The following is a 20,266-nucleotide window of genomic DNA, read 5'->3' as shown; positions in this document are numbered from 1 at the left end:
GCTCTTCCATAGAAACCAGATGTATGAATTGAGGGGAAAAAAAACACTTCATAATGGATATGTTTTCTATGTATTGGTTTAATGTAACCTCCTTCTTAGCTATTGATCATGTCTTTCTGTTCTATGAATTGCTTATATATGTGATTAAATACAGACTTGTAACTGTAGAAAACTATTACATGATAAATTACTGAGAAAAAAAAAAAACTTTTTATAGAACACGCATATCTGTTTTCATCTCAAATAGGTGAACTTTTCATCCTTGGATGTTCATCTCCACACTGAGGCTCTGTTGAATACAATGAGCTTTCTCACAAACCTGTTGCCACAATCTGAACAATCTGAAAACAAAGAAGTAGAACAACTGGCTCAAGATACAGAGGAAGATAAAAAGGAGGATCAGAAAAAGAAAATTTGTAAGATATCTACACAAAACGTGCTTTAGACGCAGAAAGGTGGCTTGATCCATCTTTTCTTCTGTTCCTCACAACCGATCACTATATAAGTGTAAATGCTTAAGAAGAGGGATTGGGGTTTGCACAGGGAGGTACAGTAGTGATTGTGATGTGTTTCTCTTCCGTTCATGGACAGACACAGCAGCCTTTGACCTTAGGGTTATATCCGCTTCCTAAGGTCAAAGGCTGCTGTGTCTGTCCATGAACTCAGAGAAATGGATTTTACGGTGAGTACAAAAATCCTATTTTCTCTTCTGTTGATGGACGGACACAGCAGCCTTTGACCTTAGGAAGCGGCTATAACCCTAAGGTCTCAAAGGCTGCTGTGTCCGTCCATGAACTCAGAGAAATGCATTTTACGTGAGTACACAAATACTATTTTTCTGACCTGTAAAATTTACGTTCCATCTGAGAGTAGTCATCTCCCTTATTCTGTATACATGAGAATGGCGTCATTTCAGTATGAAAACGTCTGGATGGGGTAACTGTGATATATTAACACCTTTAGTGAGTCTTTAAAGCGTTTGTTCCCTTAAAGCATGAATAACAGCACAGTGCTCGTGCTGTGTCATTTGGTCCCCTGTATCATCTAAAATACCTGGCTGATCCTGCCTGGTTCTGCCCTCCCCTCTTTAAACTGACCACGGTTTATCATGGCTGCTGAGCCCTGACACCGTGGTCAGTTTACTTGCCTCCATCATCCACAGCTCTCCTCTGTCCTCTCTCCCCTCTCTGCCTATCAGTTGTGTCAGTGCCTGCCCCTCCCATGCTGCAGAAATAACACTGTTATTTTCAGTCACTCACCTGTCTTCCTTAATGCTATGTGCCCAGTTTATCTGTTTTATTTAAAAAACGCTGTTCTGTACTGTATTCCCGAGCACTGCTTGGCTCTCACATGACCGTCTGCCTCTCTTCTCCTCTTGACAGCGGGGGATTCTCGCTGTAGCTGTCAGATTGGGCGAGAAAGCAGCTGCCGGTCCTGTGAGGGCCGAGCAGTGCTAAGATTTTTTTTTATAGAACGTCATTTTTAAATAAAACCGATACACTAGGCACAGAGCATTAAGGAAGATGGGTGAGTGCCTGAAATTAGTGGGGTTACAACCACTTTAAGAAAGGTGCATATTTTTACAGTATACAGATATACATATTCCTCAAAATTTTTTTTACTGTGGTGTGTCTCCAGTCATAGCTTCATGTCTTTCACTTTTACATTTCTTCAGTTAAATATTTATTGCATATTATGGGGAATACATTTTCTTTGTTGCAGCCATGGAAGTTGAGTGAGTGTTTTGTTGAGATATAACAGAAAAGCTTGTGATTTACCTTGCTAGTAGCTATACAGATCCGATATTTCAGTTTCAGGTGAAAGTTAGGTCTTAAAAGGCACCTGCATTGTATTGCTGTGTATGTTGCATATATTATCTAATTTATGCTTTATCTTTTTCCAGCACTGAAGAAGTCGAAATATGATGAGGTTATTAATCTTTACGTATATGCCGAGTTGTCTTGCCTTCGGGTTTTTATCCGTGAGCAGAAGTGTCAAATTTCAGAAATAAGCATTGAAGGTAACATTTCACATTTGGTTTAGGGAACTATCATTAATTAAGTGCCAATTCTGAGCTTTCACTTAAAACAGTTGTGAAACTGAATGCCATCAGGGCGTATAAGCTAGTTTCATATACATACGCACTCTACCTTGTTGGTAAATCATTTAAAATATATACTTAAAAGATAAGTTGACCTTTCATAACATTTTACCTATTCAAGATGTAACCTGTTACTGTGGCACCAGTTCCCACAACTCCTCCAAACCCCCAGTCTTCCTGTCAGTGTGAAACTGCCTGTCCATACGACTGAGTCCTACATAGCACCCACAATAAGCAATGCTTTTCCAGGCTCCTACAAAAAAAAAGTAGATTTACATTTCTCTTTTCGTCCATGGACGGACACAGCTCCTTAAATCTTGACAAGTGGGTTATGGAACTAGGCAGAACATACATATTTAAATACATGTTACTTTAACAGAGTTGAACAGCCACGCCCAGGGGGCGGTCCCTCCAGATATAACCCTCCGCCCTGCAGTCAGCAGCTCAGTAGAACCTGGCTCCTTTTGGGCCCAGAGTCCTAAAGGAATTTTTATTTATTTTATTTTTTGTGATTCTTCTATCAACTGCCGGCTGGATATTATAGATCCTTGTAGTCCCCCCAGTCCGGCCATCGCGCGTGAGCAGACCTTAGCTACGCGCTGGGTCGGCCACGACATACCCCTTGGCTCCAGGGGTGGCCGGTGGGCATATGCTCCAGCGTCCACATATGACTGGGCTGCTGCTGTCTCACTCACAGTGGACAGGGCCGACAGCTACTCCATACCACTCGGTTGTAGGTCTGTCAGGGACGCGCCAGCAAGTCCTCGCTAGGACGGGTAAGTACGGTTCCTCCTGCCTCGGCAGGATGGAACAGCTGGGCATTCCCTGGATTTAGGGGTTCTCCTGTCCTCCCTTTTCCCTGCTATCTGTCACCCTTTCCCCTCCTGCCCTAGGGACCGCTGCGACCAGGGTGTACCTGTGGGGGGACTCCGGGTCCCAGTTGGGGACTGTGGGGTGTCGGCTTTCTGTGGGGGGGGGGGTCTGTCTCCTGGGAAGTCTCTGCCACGGCCTTCTCGTCCACATCGCGGTGATCAGACGCCATTTTTACAGCGCAGACGCCATTTTTAGTGTGCCTGCTTTTCTCTATTGAAATTTCCATTGGCGGCCATTTTACCGTGGCTGCACTGTGACGCAGGTCGGCATTGCGTGCAGCCATTTTCTTGTGGTCTGCGCCCTTTTCGCTGAGGCGTCTGGTGGCCATTTTGGATTGGGGTTTGGCCTCTAGCACTGGCTTCCTGAACGGCGCGCAGCACAATCACCTCACAGTTTTCCTCACACACACGCTGTGTACAGACGGAAGGCGGGCAGCGGCGCTGATCGGTCTTCCTCTGGGTGGTGAGTCCCCTGAGTAACCCCCCAGTCGGTGCAACAAGGAGGGTGGACCTATTGAGTGTTTCACTTAGTCCCCGAGGGCTGTCAGTGGGTGATTATGGAGTCAGTATCTGGCCTTTTTCTTCCCCATACTTGCCAGAGGCAGCAAATGGTGCCCCTGCACCTGCGGTTCCCATAGATACACTGTCGGCAATCCTGGAGTCCTTTGTTGCTAGGGTGGAATCGGTGTGCTGGCGTAAGGGAGATGAAAATGCGCCCCTCCCCCGCCATCTTCTGGGGAATGCTTCGGGCCTGGCTGCGGCTCAGGACCCCGGTTCTGATATTTCAGAGGATGCGAACCAGGACCTCCCTGGTGAGGAGGACCCCTCATCCGGGTCAGGCAAGACAGGGCACTTGTGAGTGCACTTATTGATGCTGTGAGGGACGCTCTCAGGATACAGCTGAGATGTCCACGCAGGGCTCAGTCTCTTTTGGGTCGCACAAGTTGAACCGCTCTGTTAAAGTTTTTCCTTATGTGTTTTTCTTTGATAAGTTCATAGATAAGGAATGGGAACGGCCGCAGAAGTCCTTTGTGGTCCCTTAGTGCATGGCGGTTCGTTATCCTTTTGAGGAGAGCCTTTTGAATAAATTGACCTCTCCTCCAGTCGTGGACCCCCCGGTCTCTCGGCTAAATAAAGTAACCACTCTCCCGGGTGAGGGGACCCCTGCCTTTTAAGGACCCTACTGATAGGAGGTCCGAAGCGGTGAGCCGTTCCATGTTCACCATGCTGGGGTCTGCGTTTCGGCCTATTCTTGCTGCAACTTTGGTGTCTCAGACACTTACTGAATAGGCACTGATTTTGCGTCAGACAGTGGAGGAGCACCAGCTGTGTGTGAGGCTGGCTGACCAGTTGGTACAGGGCCTTGTGTATGTCTGTGATGCCCCTCTGGATGCGGCCCCCTTGATCTCCAGAGCCTCTGTATCTGCAGTGGTATTGCGCCGCCTGATTTGGCTGAAATGCTGGTCCGCTGACCAAGCATCCAAAAAAGCTCTTGCAGATCTGCCTTTCAAAGGTGGGAGGCTTTTTGGTAACTCGCTGGATGACATTATTAAGGATGTCACTGGAGGTAAGAGCACACTTCTCCCTCAGTCCTGTAAGGGGAAGGAGTCACGCCGTAAGCCAGGCCCTCCTATTCCGCACAGAAGCGGTATTTTCGTCAGTGAGAGTCAGCTGGCAGATCCTCCCAGACTGACAAAGGTCCAGCTGGGGGACAGAAGCGTCCCTGGGTGCGCAAACCAAACAAGCCTGCTACCGCAGGGGGACGGCTTTGCGAGTTTGCAGCTCGGTGGACCTCCCTGCTCTCCGACCAGTGGGTCTGCGAGGTGATTACTTTGGGGTACAAGATCGAGTTTCTTTCTTGTCCCCCAAACAGATTCTTTCCCTCAAATCTTTCCTTCCAGCTCGTTGGTCTGCCTTAATGGGAGCAGTACAAGACTGGAGGAAAGGTTTCAGGGGTTCTATTCGAATCGGTTTGAAATCACAAAGAACAACGGAGTCCGTCCACTCTTGGACCTCAAGGCCCCTAATGCCTTTGAGGGTGCAAAAGTTAAGGATGGAATCAATTTGTTCGGTGGTTGCTGCACTCCATCCGGGGGACTTTCTGGTGTCGCTGGACATCAAGGACGCATACTTGCATGTCCCCATCTGCGCCAGGTATCAGAGGTTTCTGCGCTTTGCGATCGGCGAAGACCACTATCAATTTGTGGCTCTTCCCTTCGGCCTAGTGTCAGCACCAAGAGTTTTCACCAAGGTGCTCGCCCCGATTCTGGCTTTGCCGAGACAGCGAGGCATTGCTGTCATGGGCTACTTAGACGATCTTTTTCTGAGAGCTGCTTCTGGCTCAGAATTGGAGGACGACGTGTCTATAGCCAGTCAGACCCTCCGAGAATTTGGTTGGGTGCTGAACATTCAGAAGTTGGTGTTGGTACCGACTTAGTGTCTGGAGTACCTAGGATTGATCCTGGACTCCTCTGAGGGAAAGGTATTCCTTCCTTTAGAGAAGTTAGACACTCCAGTCGGCTGTGAAATTAGCGTCCCGCAAGTGGTCGTCTCTCCGTTTTTTGCATGCGCGTCCTGGGCTTCATGGTGGCCTCCTTTGAGGCAGTACCGTATGCCCAATTCCACACTCGAGTCTTGCAGAAGGAGATCCTGTTCAAATGGAACAATTTCTCCGTTGTCTCTGGATCGTGAGATTCAGGTAAGTCACCTGATCAGGGCCTCTCTGAGTTGGTGGCTGAGGTCCCCGGCTCTTCAGTCCGAGAAGTCCTTCCTCCCCATCCATTGGACTGTTATCACGACGGACACCAGCCTGACCGGCTGGGGGGAGTTTGGGGGGTTCAGTCGGCTCAGGGCCACTGGATCCCGGAAGAGTCCCTACTGCCGATCTCAACGTCCTGGAACTTTGGGCGATCAGGCTGTGTCTCTTCGAGTGGTCACAGGGGCTTCGAGGGCATCCTGTCAGGATCCAGTCAGACAACGCCACATCGGTGGCTTATGTCAACCATCAGGGGGGAACAAGGAGCTTGGCTGCGGCGTCGGAGGTCGCTCACATCCTAAGGTGGGCGGAAAGAAGCGTGCCAGCTCTATATTTCAATGACCCTTGGTGACCCATTCACTGGTGGGTATGTTTGTACAGTGGGTTCGACATGTGATTCCCCCAATTAGACCACTGCTTCCTCCGTGGGATTTGAATCTGGTGCTCTCGACTCTTAAGGAACCTCCCTTTGAGAACATCAGAGAAATTCCTCTCTTGACACTATCTCATACTTGTCTTGCAAGTCACCATACTTGGTCCTCCATAAGGATAAAGAGGTGCTATGCCCGCAGCCTTCCTTTCTTCCGAAGGTAGTTTCAGCTTTTCACCTGAATGAGGACATTGTACTTCCGACCGTTGCATCCCAGAGAGGCTGCGTTACATACTTTGGATGTGGTACGTGCTCTGCGGGTGTACCTGTCTGCTAAGGCTCCGTTCCGGAGGTCAGACTCGCTGTTTGTGGCGGTGTCTGGTCCCATAAGGGCCTGGCGGTCTCGTCAGCCACCATTTCTGGTGGATCAGGCAGACCGTCATTCAGGCTTATGCCCTTAAGGGGCGGGAGCTTCCCTTTCCTGTCACGGCGCATTCGACCAGGGCAATTGGTGCCTCCTGGGCTTTCCGACATCAAGCATCTGTCTCACAGGTGTGTAAGGCGGCGACTTGGTCGTCTGTTCACACGTTTTCCAGATTTTACAAGGTTGATGTGAATGCATTTTCAGATGCTTCCTTTGGCCGCAAGGTTTTGCAGGTGGTTGTTTGAGTTTGCACCTCCTCCGTTGATGAGCTCTGCTTGTTTGGGGTGAAGTTCGTTTTTTGATTGCTGTTCCCACCCCTCGTTTTTTTGACACTGCTTGGGGACATCCCACTTGTCAAGATTTAAGGAGCTGTGTCCGTCCATGGACGAAAAGAGAAGATGGGATTTCTTTCTCGTACATCACGGGACACAGAGCGGCATATTTATTACTATACGGGTTATATGGAGAACCTTCAGGTGATGGACACTGGCAATCTCAAACAGGAAGTCCCCCCCCTATATAACCCCCTCCCATAGAGGGAGTACCTCAGTTTTTTCGCCAGTGTCTTAGGTGTTGGTCACGGAATAGCTTTGCCTCCACATCCTTGGGATCAAGGCAGGCTAACCGGAGCTGTCCAAAGTGCCTCAGAGCCAAAGTGGACAGCCGTGGGGTTTTGCCTATAATGCTCCTCTTTGGAGGGCTGGGCCCAGGACTTGGAGCCTTTTTAGAGCCAAAAGGAGCCTGTTTGCCAGGGTGCTGTATAGGTCCAGGACAGAGGGTTCCTTCCAGGACCCCAGTGCCTGAAGGTCTAGTACGCTACCCACGGAGATGGGGGAAGATTGGACCACTTTCTATGCAAACATCCTGCGGCATGGAAGCAGGTAAGAGGGGAGCCTGCAGGACTTGGTTCGACAGCAGGCACTCCAGGGGAGATCTTAAGGGGGGGTTAGCCTGAGTATGCTCCGCATTGGCAGCCTTGGTCACTATGTCTGTGTAACACAGGATGGTCTATTTTCTCCCCCAGCACTAGGTCTCCCTGGTCAATTTGTTTTGCTGGCTATCTGCTGCGCGCAGGTTGGGAAGGGCTTGTTTTTCAAGAGACCTGTCCCAGGGCTAAGAGGTTCCTTAGGGGCCTATAGAGTCCTACCTGGCCGGGGCCCGTACGATTGGGTGCCGCTCTGTGTCCTGTGGAGGGCTATGCAGTCTCTCCAGGAGCGCGTCTCCTCCAGCGTGTGTTCCCTTCCCCGGCATACACGCGCGGGCACGTGTTATAGAGAGGATTCGCACCATGCGGGGGGGCGGGGAGCGTGCACGCAGCGCCAGGAGGAAGGGGCGTGCCTTCTTCACTGTTATCCCTTGCTCAGTCTGAGCTGAGCTGGGAAGGAGAAGGACACAGAGCGGCGGTAGCTGTATACGGTGGCGCAAGAGGGTATTGCAATCTGGAGCTAGCTAGCTCCAAAAAAGCTATTGTCAAGCCTAAATCCCTTTTTGCAGCAGGTTGGATACTGGCAAAATTTGGTGGGGCAGTATTGTTTAAAAAAAAAAAAAAAAGATATATATTTATAAAATATAAACATACTGGGGGTTTTTTTTTTCTCCCCACCGTTTTTTGGGCATTAGTGGTTCCTATTGTTCCCTAAACCCTATATTGTATCTCCTGGCTGCAACAGACAGTTGTTGCATGTGGAGTGCCTCGGTATTGTATCATGGCTCCCAAAGGTTCGGGATCAAAGGGTGCAAAAAATGCCAAAAAACAGAAGGGTTCCCCCTCTGATTCTGAGGATATTGGTCAGGCTATGCCAGTACTCTCCTCACCTGTTAATCCAGTAGTGGTCGCCTTGGATGAGCCATTAGGGGGGTCTGGTGCTGAGGCTGGCCCGGATCCGCCCAACCCTGTGTTTGTCACAGAGGAGATGCTAGCTGTCACCCTAGGGGGGCTAGAAAAAAGATTAGCAGGTATGATCGCTAAATCTATTCCAGGCAGGAAGCGGACTAGATCCCCATCGCCTAAGTATGTATCCTCGGATGCTGAAATTCTCTCCCCGGAGGAATTAGAATTTCAGGAGGATCAGTTGGACCAGAACCTAGAGGGTTCAGAGATTGAAGAATCTACTATTGAAGAACCGTTCTCAGCCTCCCAAGCGGAGAGTCTATGGGTCCAGTCTTTGACAGACAAGCGGAGCCATCTATCGGACCATGCTGTGTGCGTTTTTGTTTGCATTTGATTCCTAGCACTGGATATAGTGCTTTTTATGTAAGTGTATTTTCACTATTAAATGTTATATTGGTTATTGCGGAGAAACACTGTTTTGTTTTTCTTACATCGGATTCCATGGCTGCTATCCATGTTGATATTACTTGAGATCTGCCATCCATGCTGATATTACCTGAGATGTATTCCTTTCCTGCTTGGATTATGCTGTTACATGCCTGGGATTGACCCTTATGGGAAAGCGATTTTTTATTATCAGTGAGGTGAGCGGCCATTGTTACTATTGGTGGAGGTCTCCTGTTAACCCACGCTATATCACCTGCATGCCTCATATTGTCAGTCACTTATAAGAGAATCACCTGGATGATCTTTATTTGGACTTTTCCTCTAGCGCTGCACTATCTACTTTACTTTGACAGACATGGTCCGCTCGGCATTTAAGTTGCCCTTACCAGAGCCTCAGGTTCCTGCGGTGTCCTCTTTGGGCTCTTTGAAAGCGCCTTTGAGTAACGCAGTTTTTCCGGTCCATCCTCTGTTAGAGGATTTGATCTTCCAGGATTGGGTACGACCGGACAGAATTTTTCTGCCGCCTAAGAGATTTTCTGTTATCTACCCTATGGAAGAGAAATTTTCAAAGAAATGGGTGCTCCCAGCTGTGGACGCAGCCATCTCCTCTGTCAATAAGGCTGCATTCACATCTAGACGGACGAAATCGCGGCGTTTTGTCGCCGCAAATCGCGGTAAAAATAGCGGCGTTTTGTACCGCGATTTGCGGCGACAAAACGCGGGTATTGTCCGCCTAGATGTGTCCCAAGATGACCCCCTCTATGGAGATGATTGCCATCTCCTAGCCGAACGCTCGAAGACGCCTGAAAAAAAGGTCCGGGACCTTTTTTCACGCCGCAGGCGACAGGCGTCCGGCGTTCGGCGTGGAGATGTGAACCATCTCCATAGAGGGACATGTATTTCCAGCCCTCTGGCGGCAGAGGCGTAGCGCTACAGGCGTAAAAACGCCTAGATGTGAATGGGGTCTAAGTTGTTAACTTGCCTGGTGGAAAACATACAAATGTTTAAAGACCCGGTTGATAAACGTTTAGAGACACTTCTAAAGGCGGCTTTTTCTACGGCAGGAGCAGTGGTGCAGCCGGCAGTAGCTGCAATTGGTGTTTGTCAGGCGTTAAAAGACCAGACAAAACAAATGCTTAAGGACATCCCTGCCCAGCAGGCAGAGGTCTTAGCCGACATACCCAGAGCCCTGTGTTTTGCGGTGGATGCTATAAAGGATTCCATCCATCAGGCTTCTCGTTTTTCACTATTTTTAGTGCATATGAGAAGGCTCTTATGGTTGAATTCCCTTCCATGGATGAAGACTGGGGGGAGTTTGAGGGGTTCAGTCGGCTCAGGGCCGCTGGATCCCGGAAGAGTCCCTACTGCCGATCTCAACGTCCTGGAACTTTGGGCGATCAGGCTGTGTCTCTTCGAGTGGTCACAGGGGCTTCGAGGGCATCCTGTCAGGATCCAGTCAGACAACGCCACATCGGTGGCTTATGTCAACCATCAGGGGGGAACAAGGAGCTTGGCTGCGGCGTCGGAGGTCGCTCACATCCTAAGGTGGGCGGAAAGAAGCGTGCCAGCTCTATATTTCAATGACCCTTGGTGACCCATTCACTGGTGGGTATGTTTGTACAGTGGGTTCGACATGTGATTCCCCCAATTAGACCACTGCTTCCTCCGTGGGATTTGAATCTGGTGCTCTCGACTCTTAAGGAACCTCCCTTTGAGAACATCAGAGAAATTCCTCTCTTGACACTATCTCATACTTGTCTTGCAAGTCACCATACTTAGTCCTCCATAAGGATAAAGAGGTGCTATGCCCGCAGCCTTCCTTTCTTCCGAAGGTAGTTTCAGCTTTTCACCTGAATGAGGACATTGTACTTCCGACCGTTGCATCCCAGAGAGGCTGCGTTACATACTTTGGATGTGGTACGTGCTCTGCGGGTGTACCTGTCTGCTAAGGCTCCGTTCCGGAGGTCAGACTCGCTGTTTGTGGCGGTGTCTGGTCCCATAAGGGCCTGGCGGTCTCGTCAGCCACCATTTCTGGTGGATCAGGCAGACCGTCATTCAGGCTTATGCCCTTAAGGGGCGGGAGCTTCCCTTTCCTGTCACGGCGCATTCGACCAGGGCAATTGGTGCCTCCTGGGCTTTCCGACATCAAGCATCTGTCTCACAGGTGTGTAAGGCGGCGACTTGGTCGTCTGTTCACACGTTTTCCAGATTTTACAAGGTTGATGTGAATGCATTTTCAGATGCTTCCTTTGGCCGCAAGGTTTTGCAGGTGGTTGTTTGAGTTTGCACCTCCTCCGTTGATGAGCTCTGCTTGTTTGGGGTGAAGTTCGTTTTTTGATTGCTGTTCCCACCCCTCGTTTTTTTGACACTGCTTGGGGACATCCCACTTGTCAAGATTTAAGGAGCTGTGTCCGTCCATGGACGAAAAGAGAAGATGGGATTTCTTTCTCGTACATCACGGGACACAGAGCGGCATATTTATTACTATACGGGTTATATGGAGAACCTTCAGGTGATGGACACTGGCAATCTCAAACAGGAAGTCCCCCCCCTATATAACCCCCTCCCATAGAGGGAGTACCTCAGTTTTTTCGCCAGTGTCTTAGGTGTTGGTCACGGAATAGCTTTGCCTCCACATCCTTGGGATCAAGGCAGGCTAACCGGAGCTGTCCAAAGTGCCTCAGAGCCAAAGTGGACAGCCGTGGGGTTTTGCCTATAATGCTCCTCTTTGGAGGGCTGGGCCCAGGACTTGGAGCCTTTTTAGAGCCAAAAGGAGCCTGTTTGCCAGGGTGCTGTATAGGTCCAGGACAGAGGGTTCCTTCCAGGACCCCAGTGCCTGAAGGTCTAGTACGCTACCCACGGAGATGGGGGAAGATTGGACCACTTTCTATGCAAACATCCTGCGGCATGGAAGCAGGTAAGAGGGGAGCCTGCAGGACTTGGTTCGACAGCAGGCACTCCAGGGGAGATCTTAAGGGGGGGTTAGCCTGAGTATGCTCCGCATTGGCAGCCTTGGTCACTATGTCTGTGTAACACAGGATGGTCTATTTTCTCCCCCAGCACTAGGTCTCCCTGGTCAATTTGTTTTGCTGGCTATCTGCTGCGCGCAGGTTGGGAAGGGCTTGTTTTTCAAGAGACCTGTCCCAGGGCTAAGAGGTTCCTTAGGGGCCTATAGAGTCCTACCTGGCCGGGGCCCGTACGATTGGGTGCCGCTCTGTGTCCTGTGGAGGGCTATGCAGTCTCTCCAGGAGCGCGTCTCCTCCAGCGTGTGTTCCCTTCCCCGGCATACACGCGCGGGCACGTGTTATAGAGAGGATTCGCACCATGCGGGGGGGCGGGGAGCGTGCACGCAGCGCCAGGAGGAAGGGGCGTGCCTTCTTCACTGTTATCCCTTGCTCAGTCTGAGCTGAGCTGGGAAGGAGAAGGACACAGAGCGGCGGTAGCTGTATACGGTGGCGCAAGAGGGTATTGCAATCTGGAGCTAGCTAGCTCCAAAAAAGCTATTGTCAAGCCTAAATCCCTTTTTGCAGCAGGTTGGATACTGGCAAAATTTGGTGGGGCAGTATTGTTTAAAAAAAAAAAAAAAAGATATATATTTATAAAATATAAACATACTGGGGTTTTTTTTTTTCTCCCCACCGTTTTTTGGGCATTAGTGGTTCCTATTGTTCCCTAAACCCTATATTGTATCTCCTGGCTGCAACAGACAGTTGTTGCATGTGGAGTGCCTCGGTATTGTATCATGGCTCCCAAAGGTTCGGGATCAAAGGGTGCAAAAAATGCCAAAAAACAGAAGGGTTCCCCCTCTGATTCTGAGGATATTGGTCAGGCTATGCCAGTACTCTCCTCACCTGTTAATCCAGTAGTGGTCGCCTTGGATGAGCCATTAGGGGGGTCTGGTGCTGAGGCTGGCCCGGATCCGCCCAACCCTGTGTTTGTCACAGAGGAGATGCTAGCTGTCACCCTAGGGGGGCTAGAAAAAAGATTAGCAGGTATGATCGCTAAATCTATTCCAGGCAGGAAGCGGACTAGATCCCCATCGCCTAAGTATGTATCCTCGGATGCTGAAATTCTCTCCCCGGAGGAATTAGAATTTCAGGAGGATCAGTTGGACCAGAACCTAGAGGGTTCAGAGATTGAAGAATCTACTATTGAAGAACCGTTCTCAGCCTCCCAAGCGGAGAGTCTATGGGTCCAGTCTTTGACAGACAAGCGGAGCCATCTATCGGACCATGCTGTGTGCGTTTTTGTTTGCATTTGATTCCTAGCACTGGATATAGTGCTTTTTATGTAAGTGTATTTTCACTATTAAATGTTATATTGGTTATTGCGGAGAAACACTGTTTTGTTTTTCTTACATCGGATTCCATGGCTGCTATCCATGTTGATATTACTTGAGATCTGCCATCCATGCTGATATTACCTGAGATGTATTCCTTTCCTGCTTGGATTATGCTGTTACATGCCTGGGATTGACCCTTATGGGAAAGCGATTTTTTATTATCAGTGAGGTGAGCGGCCATTGTTACTATTGGTGGAGGTCTCCTGTTAACCCACGCTATATCACCTGCATGCCTCATATTGTCAGTCACTTATAAGAGAATCACCTGGATGATCTTTATTTGGACTTTTCCTCTAGCGCTGCACTATCTACTTTACTTTGACAGACATGGTCCGCTCGGCATTTAAGTTGCCCTTACCAGAGCCTCAGGTTCCTGCGGTGTCCTCTTTGGGCTCTTTGAAAGCGCCTTTGAGTAACGCAGTTTTTCCGGTCCATCCTCTGTTAGAGGATTTGATCTTCCAGGATTGGGTACGACCGGACAGAATTTTTCTGCCGCCTAAGAGATTTTCTGTTATCTACCCTATGGAAGAGAAATTTTCAAAGAAATGGGTGCTCCCAGCTGTGGACGCAGCCATCTCCTCTGTCAATAAGGCTGCATTCACATCTAGACGGACGAAATCGCGGCGTTTTGTCGCCGCAAATCGCGGTAAAAATAGCGGCGTTTTGTACCGCGATTTGCGGCGACAAAACGCGGGTATTGTCCGCCTAGATGTGTCCCAAGATGACCCCCTCTATGGAGATGATTGCCATCTCCTAGCCGAACGCTCGAAGACGCCTGAAAAAAAGGTCCGGGACCTTTTTTCACGCCGCAGGCGACAGGCGTCCGGCGTTCGGCGTGGAGATGTGAACCATCTCCATAGAGGGACATGTATTTCCAGCCCTCTGGCGGCAGAGGCGTAGCGCTACAGGCGTAAAAACGCCTAGATGTGAATGGGGTCTAAGTTGTTAACTTGCCTGGTGGAAAACATACAAATGTTTAAAGACCCGGTTGATAAACGTTTAGAGACACTTCTAAAGGCGGCTTTTTCTACGGCAGGAGCAGTGGTGCAGCCGGCAGTAGCTGCAATTGGTGTTTGTCAGGCGTTAAAAGACCAGACAAAACAAATGCTTAAGGACATCCCTGCCCAGCAGGCAGAGGTCTTAGCCGACATACCCAGAGCCCTGTGTTTTGCGGTGGATGCTATAAAGGATTCCATCCATCAGGCTTCTCGTTTTTCACTATTTTTAGTGCATATGAGAAGGCTCTTATGGTTGAATTCCCTTCCATGGATGAAGACTCTTCGGAGAGGATCTGGATAAGTACATTCAGACTATATCAAGCGGCAAGAGTACTCTTCTATCAGTCAAGAAGAGGTCTTGGGGTCCCACATTTAAAAGGCAGCTATCCCCAGTTCCGGGGCCCTCGACTTCCAGGCAGTATCGACGACCTCCTGCGCGATCAAACTTTAATAATAAGTCGCAGGGACAGGCTCCGGGGGGCAAGAGACCATGGTATCGCAAGCCAACAAAACCAGCCCCCAAGTCTGCCTTATGAAGGGGCGCCCCCACTCACTCGAGTGGGGGGAAGGCTTTGTCTCTTTGCAGAGGTTTGGGAAGCCAATATCCCCGAAAAATGTGTCCGGACCTCTGTGGCCACAGGCTACAGATTAGAATTTCAGGAGTTTCCCCTTCCTCATTATCAGGAATCAAGGGTACCAAACGATCCGATTAAAAAAGGCCTCATTGCTGGCGGCATTAGATCATCTGCTTTGCCAGGGCGTGATAGTAGAGGTACCATCCCAGGAGCAAGGGCTAGGTTTCTACTCCAATCTGTTTATCATACCAAAGCCCAACGGCGATGTCAGACCGATTTTGGACTTAAAGGGTTTAAACTTTTACCTAAAGGTTCGCTCGTTCCGGATGGAATCCGTTCGGTCAGCAGCCGCCGCCCTCCAAAAGAACAATTTTATGGCCTCTATAGACATAAAGGATGCTTACCTTCATGTACCGATCTTTCAGCCACATCAAAGATTTTTGCGCTTCGCGGTGGCGCAGCTTCACTTCCAATTTGTAGCTCTCACTTTCTGGCTAGCTACAGCCCCCATGTGTTCACAAAGGTCCTAGCTCCAGTCCTAGTCTAAGGATCCAAGGGGTTACTGTCCTAGCATACTTGGACGACCTCTTAATCATAGATCACTCGTCTCCATGCCTGGAGCGAGCAGTAGCCCTCACGGTTCAGTACCTCGAGAAGTTCGGCTGGGTCCTAAACCGAGAAAAGTCGGCATTTCAACCCACAAGACAGTTGGAATATCTCAGCATGAGGTTGGATACGGAACGACAAAAGGTATTCCTGCCCCTGGTAAAGGTTGAGGCTATCAAGGAATTGATTCATTTGGTTCTAAGCAAAAGAGAACCAACTATTCGCCTATGTATGCGACTACTAGGCAAGTTAGTGGCCACGTTCGAGGCGGTACCATACCCACAGAGCCACACTCGCATCCTACAGGCAGCCATTCTGGCAGCTTGGAGCAGGAGAGCACAGGCCTTGGATTTTCCTTTGACACTGTCGTCAAAAGTCCGGCAAAGTCTGTGCTGGTGGTTAAACCCTCAGAATCTTCTGAAGGGAAAGTCTTTCAGCCTCGTAGCCTGGAAGGTAGTGACCACAGACGCCAGTCTGAAAGGCTGGGGAGCAGTCTTGGATGGGTACACTCGCCAGGGGACTTGGGCAGAGGCGGAAAGGCGGCTGCCCATCAATGTCTTGGAGATCAGAGCTGCTCGGCTTGCCCTCCTGGCATGGACACCCAAATTGCAGGGGTCTCCGGTGAGAATACAGTCAGACAATGCCACAGCTGTGGCATATATAAACCACCAAGGGGGCACCAAGAGTCAAGCCGCTCAGAGAGAGGTGAGCTTGATTTTTCTATGGGCAGAGGCTCATGTACCCTGCATATCGGCAATATTTATTCCCGGAGTGGACAACCTGCAGGCGGACTTCTTAAGTCGCCTAACGCTGTCGCCAGGGGAATGGTCTCTACATCCCCAGGTCTTTCAGACAATCTGCCAGAGGTGGGGAGTTCCAGACGTGGACGTCATGGCATCGAGATTGAACAAGAAGCTAGACAGGTTCATGTCCCGGACAAGGGACCCGATGGCCTGCGGAACCGATGCGTGGGTTTGCCCTTGGCATCAGTTCAATCTTCTATATGCCTTTCCCCCGCTACAGTTACTACCTCGCCTGTTGCGCAGGATCAGAGTGGAACACAGGCCAGTCATCCTTGTAGCTCCAGCTTGGCCCCGGAGGTCATGTTACTCACTAGTCATAAAGATGGCAGTGGGGGACCCTTGGACTCTCCCTCTACGACCAGACCTACTCTCGCAAGGCCCGATCCTCCACCCTGCATTACGGCGTCTAAATTTGACGGCCTGGCGGCTGAATCCCTGATTCTCAGGGGTTGGGGTCTGTCTAGCCAGGTAATTTCTACCCTGATTAAGGCTAGAAAGCCAGTCTCCAGAGTAATTTATTACAGGGTTTGGAGGGCCTACGTAGGCTGGTGTGTGTCCAAAAAATGGCACCCCCGCAGGTATACCATTGATAGTGTTACGTTTTCTCCAGCTAGGAGTGGATAAAAACTTGGCATTAAGCACAATCAAGGGACAGATTTCAGCTTTGTCAGTTTGGTTTCAAAGGCCGCTGGCCACCATCACTCTGGTTAAAACCTTCATGCAAGGGGTCTTGCGTATTAATCCCCCTGTTAAGTCACTACTTTGTCCATGGAACTTAAATCTTGTTTTGTCAACTCTACAGAAACAGCCTTTCGAGCCATTGGCTGAGGTTCCTTTGGTTTTACTGACAAGGAAGTTGGTATTTCTGGTCGCCATGGTCTCTGCTAGAAGAGTGTCAGAGTTGGCAGCCTTATCTTGTAAAGAACCGTATCTCGTTCTGCATAAGGACAGGGTGGTTCTCCGTCCTCACCCATCCTTCCTACCAAAGGTTATATCCAGTTTTCACCTAAACCAGGATTTGGTACTACCATCCTTCTTTCCGAAACCCACTTCTAGAAAGGAAGGGTTGCTGCATACCTTGGATATTGTCAGGGACACGAAGGCCTATCTCAAAGCAAACAGATGTGTTGTTCATTCTACCGGATGGGCCCAAGAAGGGACAGGCAGCCGCAAAGTCTACCATCGCAAGATGGATTAAACAGTTAATCAGTCAGGCCTACGGCTTGAAGAGGTTGCCTCCTCCTTTGTCAATAAAGGCTCATTCTACCAGGGCCATGGGCGCCTCCTGGGCAGCACACCATCAGATCTCTATGGCTCAAGTATGCAAGGCGGCAACCTGGTCGTCAGTCCACACGTTTACAAAATTTTACCAGTTGGACGTTAGAAGGAGTGCAGATGCAGCCTTTGGGCAGGCAGTACTGCAGGCTGCGATTTAAGACCCTCGGGATCGGGGGCACCCTTGATTTAAATTTAAATTTAATTTCTTGACTAAGTTGGATTTATTATTATTATTTGAGTTTATCTCCTGAATTAAATCCTTTTTTTCTGGTGGAGATGTCTCCCTCCCCTCATTAAAGCATTGCTTTTGGACATCCCGTATAGTAATGAATATGCCGCTCTGTGTCCCGTGATGTACGAGAAAGAAAAAGGGATTTTTAATACAGCTTACCTGTAAAATCCTTTTCTTGGAGTACATCACGGGACACAGAGCTCCCACCCCTCTTATGGGGAACATTTTGGGAGGCATACTGCTTGCTACAAAACTGAGGTACTCCCTCTATGGGAGGGGGTTATATAGGGAGGGGACTTCCTGTTTGAGATTGCCAGTGTCCATCACCTGAAGGTACTCCATATAACCCGTATAGTAATGAATATGCCGCTCTGTGTCCCGTGATGTACTCCAAGAAAAGGATTTTGCAGGAAGCTGTATTAAAAATCCCTTTTTTTTTGTACCCACCCCCATAAAACCCCTTTCTCTGTCATCCATGGACCGACACAGCACCCACCCCTCCTTTTTTTAAGTTTGTACTGCTTTTTACGAACAGAGCTGCTGACTGCAGGGCGGAGGGTTATGTCTGGAGGGGCCGCCCCCTGGGCAGGGCTGTTCAACTCTGTTAAAGTAACATGTATTTAAATATCTAACATGTTCTGCCTAGTCCTCTCCTATAGAACAGGAACATAACCCACTTGTCAAGATTTAAGGAGCTGTGTCCATCCATGGACGACAGAGAAAAGGATTTTACGGTGAGTAATAAAAATCCCATTTTCTCTTCCGTTCATGGACGGACACAGCAGCGATTGACCTTAGGGTATTATCCTCCCTTTTTAGGAGATTGACTAGGCAGAAAAACAGCATGTTAAGTGTTAAACACTCCACACAGCACAGTACCTCCCAGGGGGCGGTTCCCCCGGGTACATCGCCCATTCTCTGTTTTGCAGCCTCAGTTTTTTGTTGCCTAGCAAGGAGATGACATGGCTCCTCTGGGCCCATGTGCTCTGGAGATTTGTTTTTTTGCGATTCTCTTGCTTTTCTTTTAGTTTTTCCTGCATTTTTGGATCCTGGGATCTACAATCAACTGCCGACTGGGTGACAGACTGGATCCTCGATCCTTGTAGTCCCCCCATGTTCGGCCATCGAGCGTGTGCCGGCCTTTAGCTACGCGCTGGGCCGTCCATGACATGCCCCGTTGCTCCAGGGGTGGCCGGTGAGCTATACGCTCCAGGGCACACATATGACCGGGCTCTATGTCACAGTGTGCCGGGCCGTCAGCCATGCCGTAACTGCATGGACGTTGGTTCTGTCCAGGATGCTTCCAGCCGGTGGTCACAGGATGGGCAAGTAGCAGTCCCCTTGCTTTGGCAGGGTGGTGCGGCTGGTGCATTCCTGGGGAGGTCGATCGGGGGTCCGCCCTGCTTTCCTCTCTCCCTTCTTCTCCCTCCTTCCTCGCGTTCTGGGTGGTCGGCCGTGAGGTGAGGGGTCCGCCTGGGGGGGGGTCCATCCTGTGGCTGGGGGCTGTGTCTGCTATGGGGGGTGCTGTGTTGTTTTATATTGCTGCCGTGTGTGTGGGGGGGGGGGGGGGGCCTGCCCGGGGGTCCCGGGTGTTTGCTGGTGTGTTTACTTTGTTTTTTCTGCACTATCGCGGCCGCCATTTTGCCAGGGCCGGGCACCTTTATTAGTGATCGGCAACCATTTTCTTGAAGCCCGCATGCTGTTTTTTTGCATGTCGGCGGCCATTTTGGATGGGGTTTTTGCCTTTAGTGGCTCGAATAACGGCGCTAACGGCTCCAGCACACTTCCTAAGGGATGGCACAGCACGGACAGCGCTCTGGGGCAGACAGCAGCAGTACAGCCTGGTCGGGTGGTGAGTCCTCTGGGGGGGGTCCCCTGTTCTCTGCTGCGGCCGGGAGGGTGGCCTGTGGATCTTGCCTTGCAGTCCAAGGGCGACTATTGGGTGGGTCAGCATGGCGTCTGAACCGGATGCTTCTCCCCCAGACATGCCGGAGTTAACTCTTAGTGCCCCTGTTCCTGCGACCTCTGTGGATGCTATGACGGCAGTCCTTGAGGCGTTTGTTGCCAGGATTGAAGCGGCGCGTGGCCAGAGGGGGGGTAAAAAGCGCCCCCTCCATCCGCCTTCTTCTGGGGATGCCTCTGACACAGAATTGGGCCCTGCTACTGCTTCCGGCCCTGGTTCCGTGGTGTCGGAGGATGCAGGCCTAGTCCACACGGACAGTGAGGATGACTCTGCTTCAGGGTCAGCTCATGATAGGGCGCTAGTGGGAGCTCTTGTCTCTGCCGAATCCTCAATTTTTTGAGTATCCCGCACTGCAGTGATATCAGAGAAGTCGGTCCCTTTTGGGTTCCGTAGGCCGGCCCGCACTGCGAAAGTGTTTCCTTGTGTTCCTTATTTGTAAAAAAATTTGTACAAGGAATGGGATCGGCCGCAAAACGTTTTTTCTGTTCCGAAATGCTTTGCGGTCCGTTATCCTTTTGAGGAGGACTTCCTAAAGAAGTGGACCTCTCCTCCGTCAGTGGACCCCCCTGTGTCCAGGCTGAACAAGGCGACCACGTTGCCTGTGGAAAGTGCTCCCGCTTTTAAGGACCCCGCAGATAGGAGAGCTGAGGCTGTGGCCCGCTCCATTTT

The 20,266-nt window shown here is 50.1% G+C and overlaps 1 protein-coding gene across 3 annotated transcripts in view; it reads left to right on the top strand.

The window, feature by feature from the left end:
- Nucleotides 1-20,266, top strand: part of VPS13A (vacuolar protein sorting 13 homolog A) — a 466,977-nt gene that overhangs the window by 178,973 nt on the left and 267,738 nt on the right. For all 3 annotated transcript variants that reach the window (XM_040355879.1, XM_040355888.1, XM_040355872.1), the window contains exons 29-30: nt 248-416; nt 1,904-2,020. In XM_040355879.1, the coding sequence (XP_040211813.1) occupies nt 248-416; nt 1,904-2,020 (286 nt within the window). The remainder of the gene's footprint in view (nt 1-247; nt 417-1,903; nt 2,021-20,266) is intronic.

This window comes from Rana temporaria, chromosome 1, assembly GCF_905171775.1.
Source record: "Rana temporaria chromosome 1, aRanTem1.1, whole genome shotgun sequence".
NCBI lineage: Eukaryota > Metazoa > Chordata > Amphibia > Anura > Ranidae > Rana > Rana temporaria.
The sequence above is the reverse complement of the archived record's forward strand: the minus strand, read 5'-3'. Positions and strand labels throughout refer to the sequence as shown.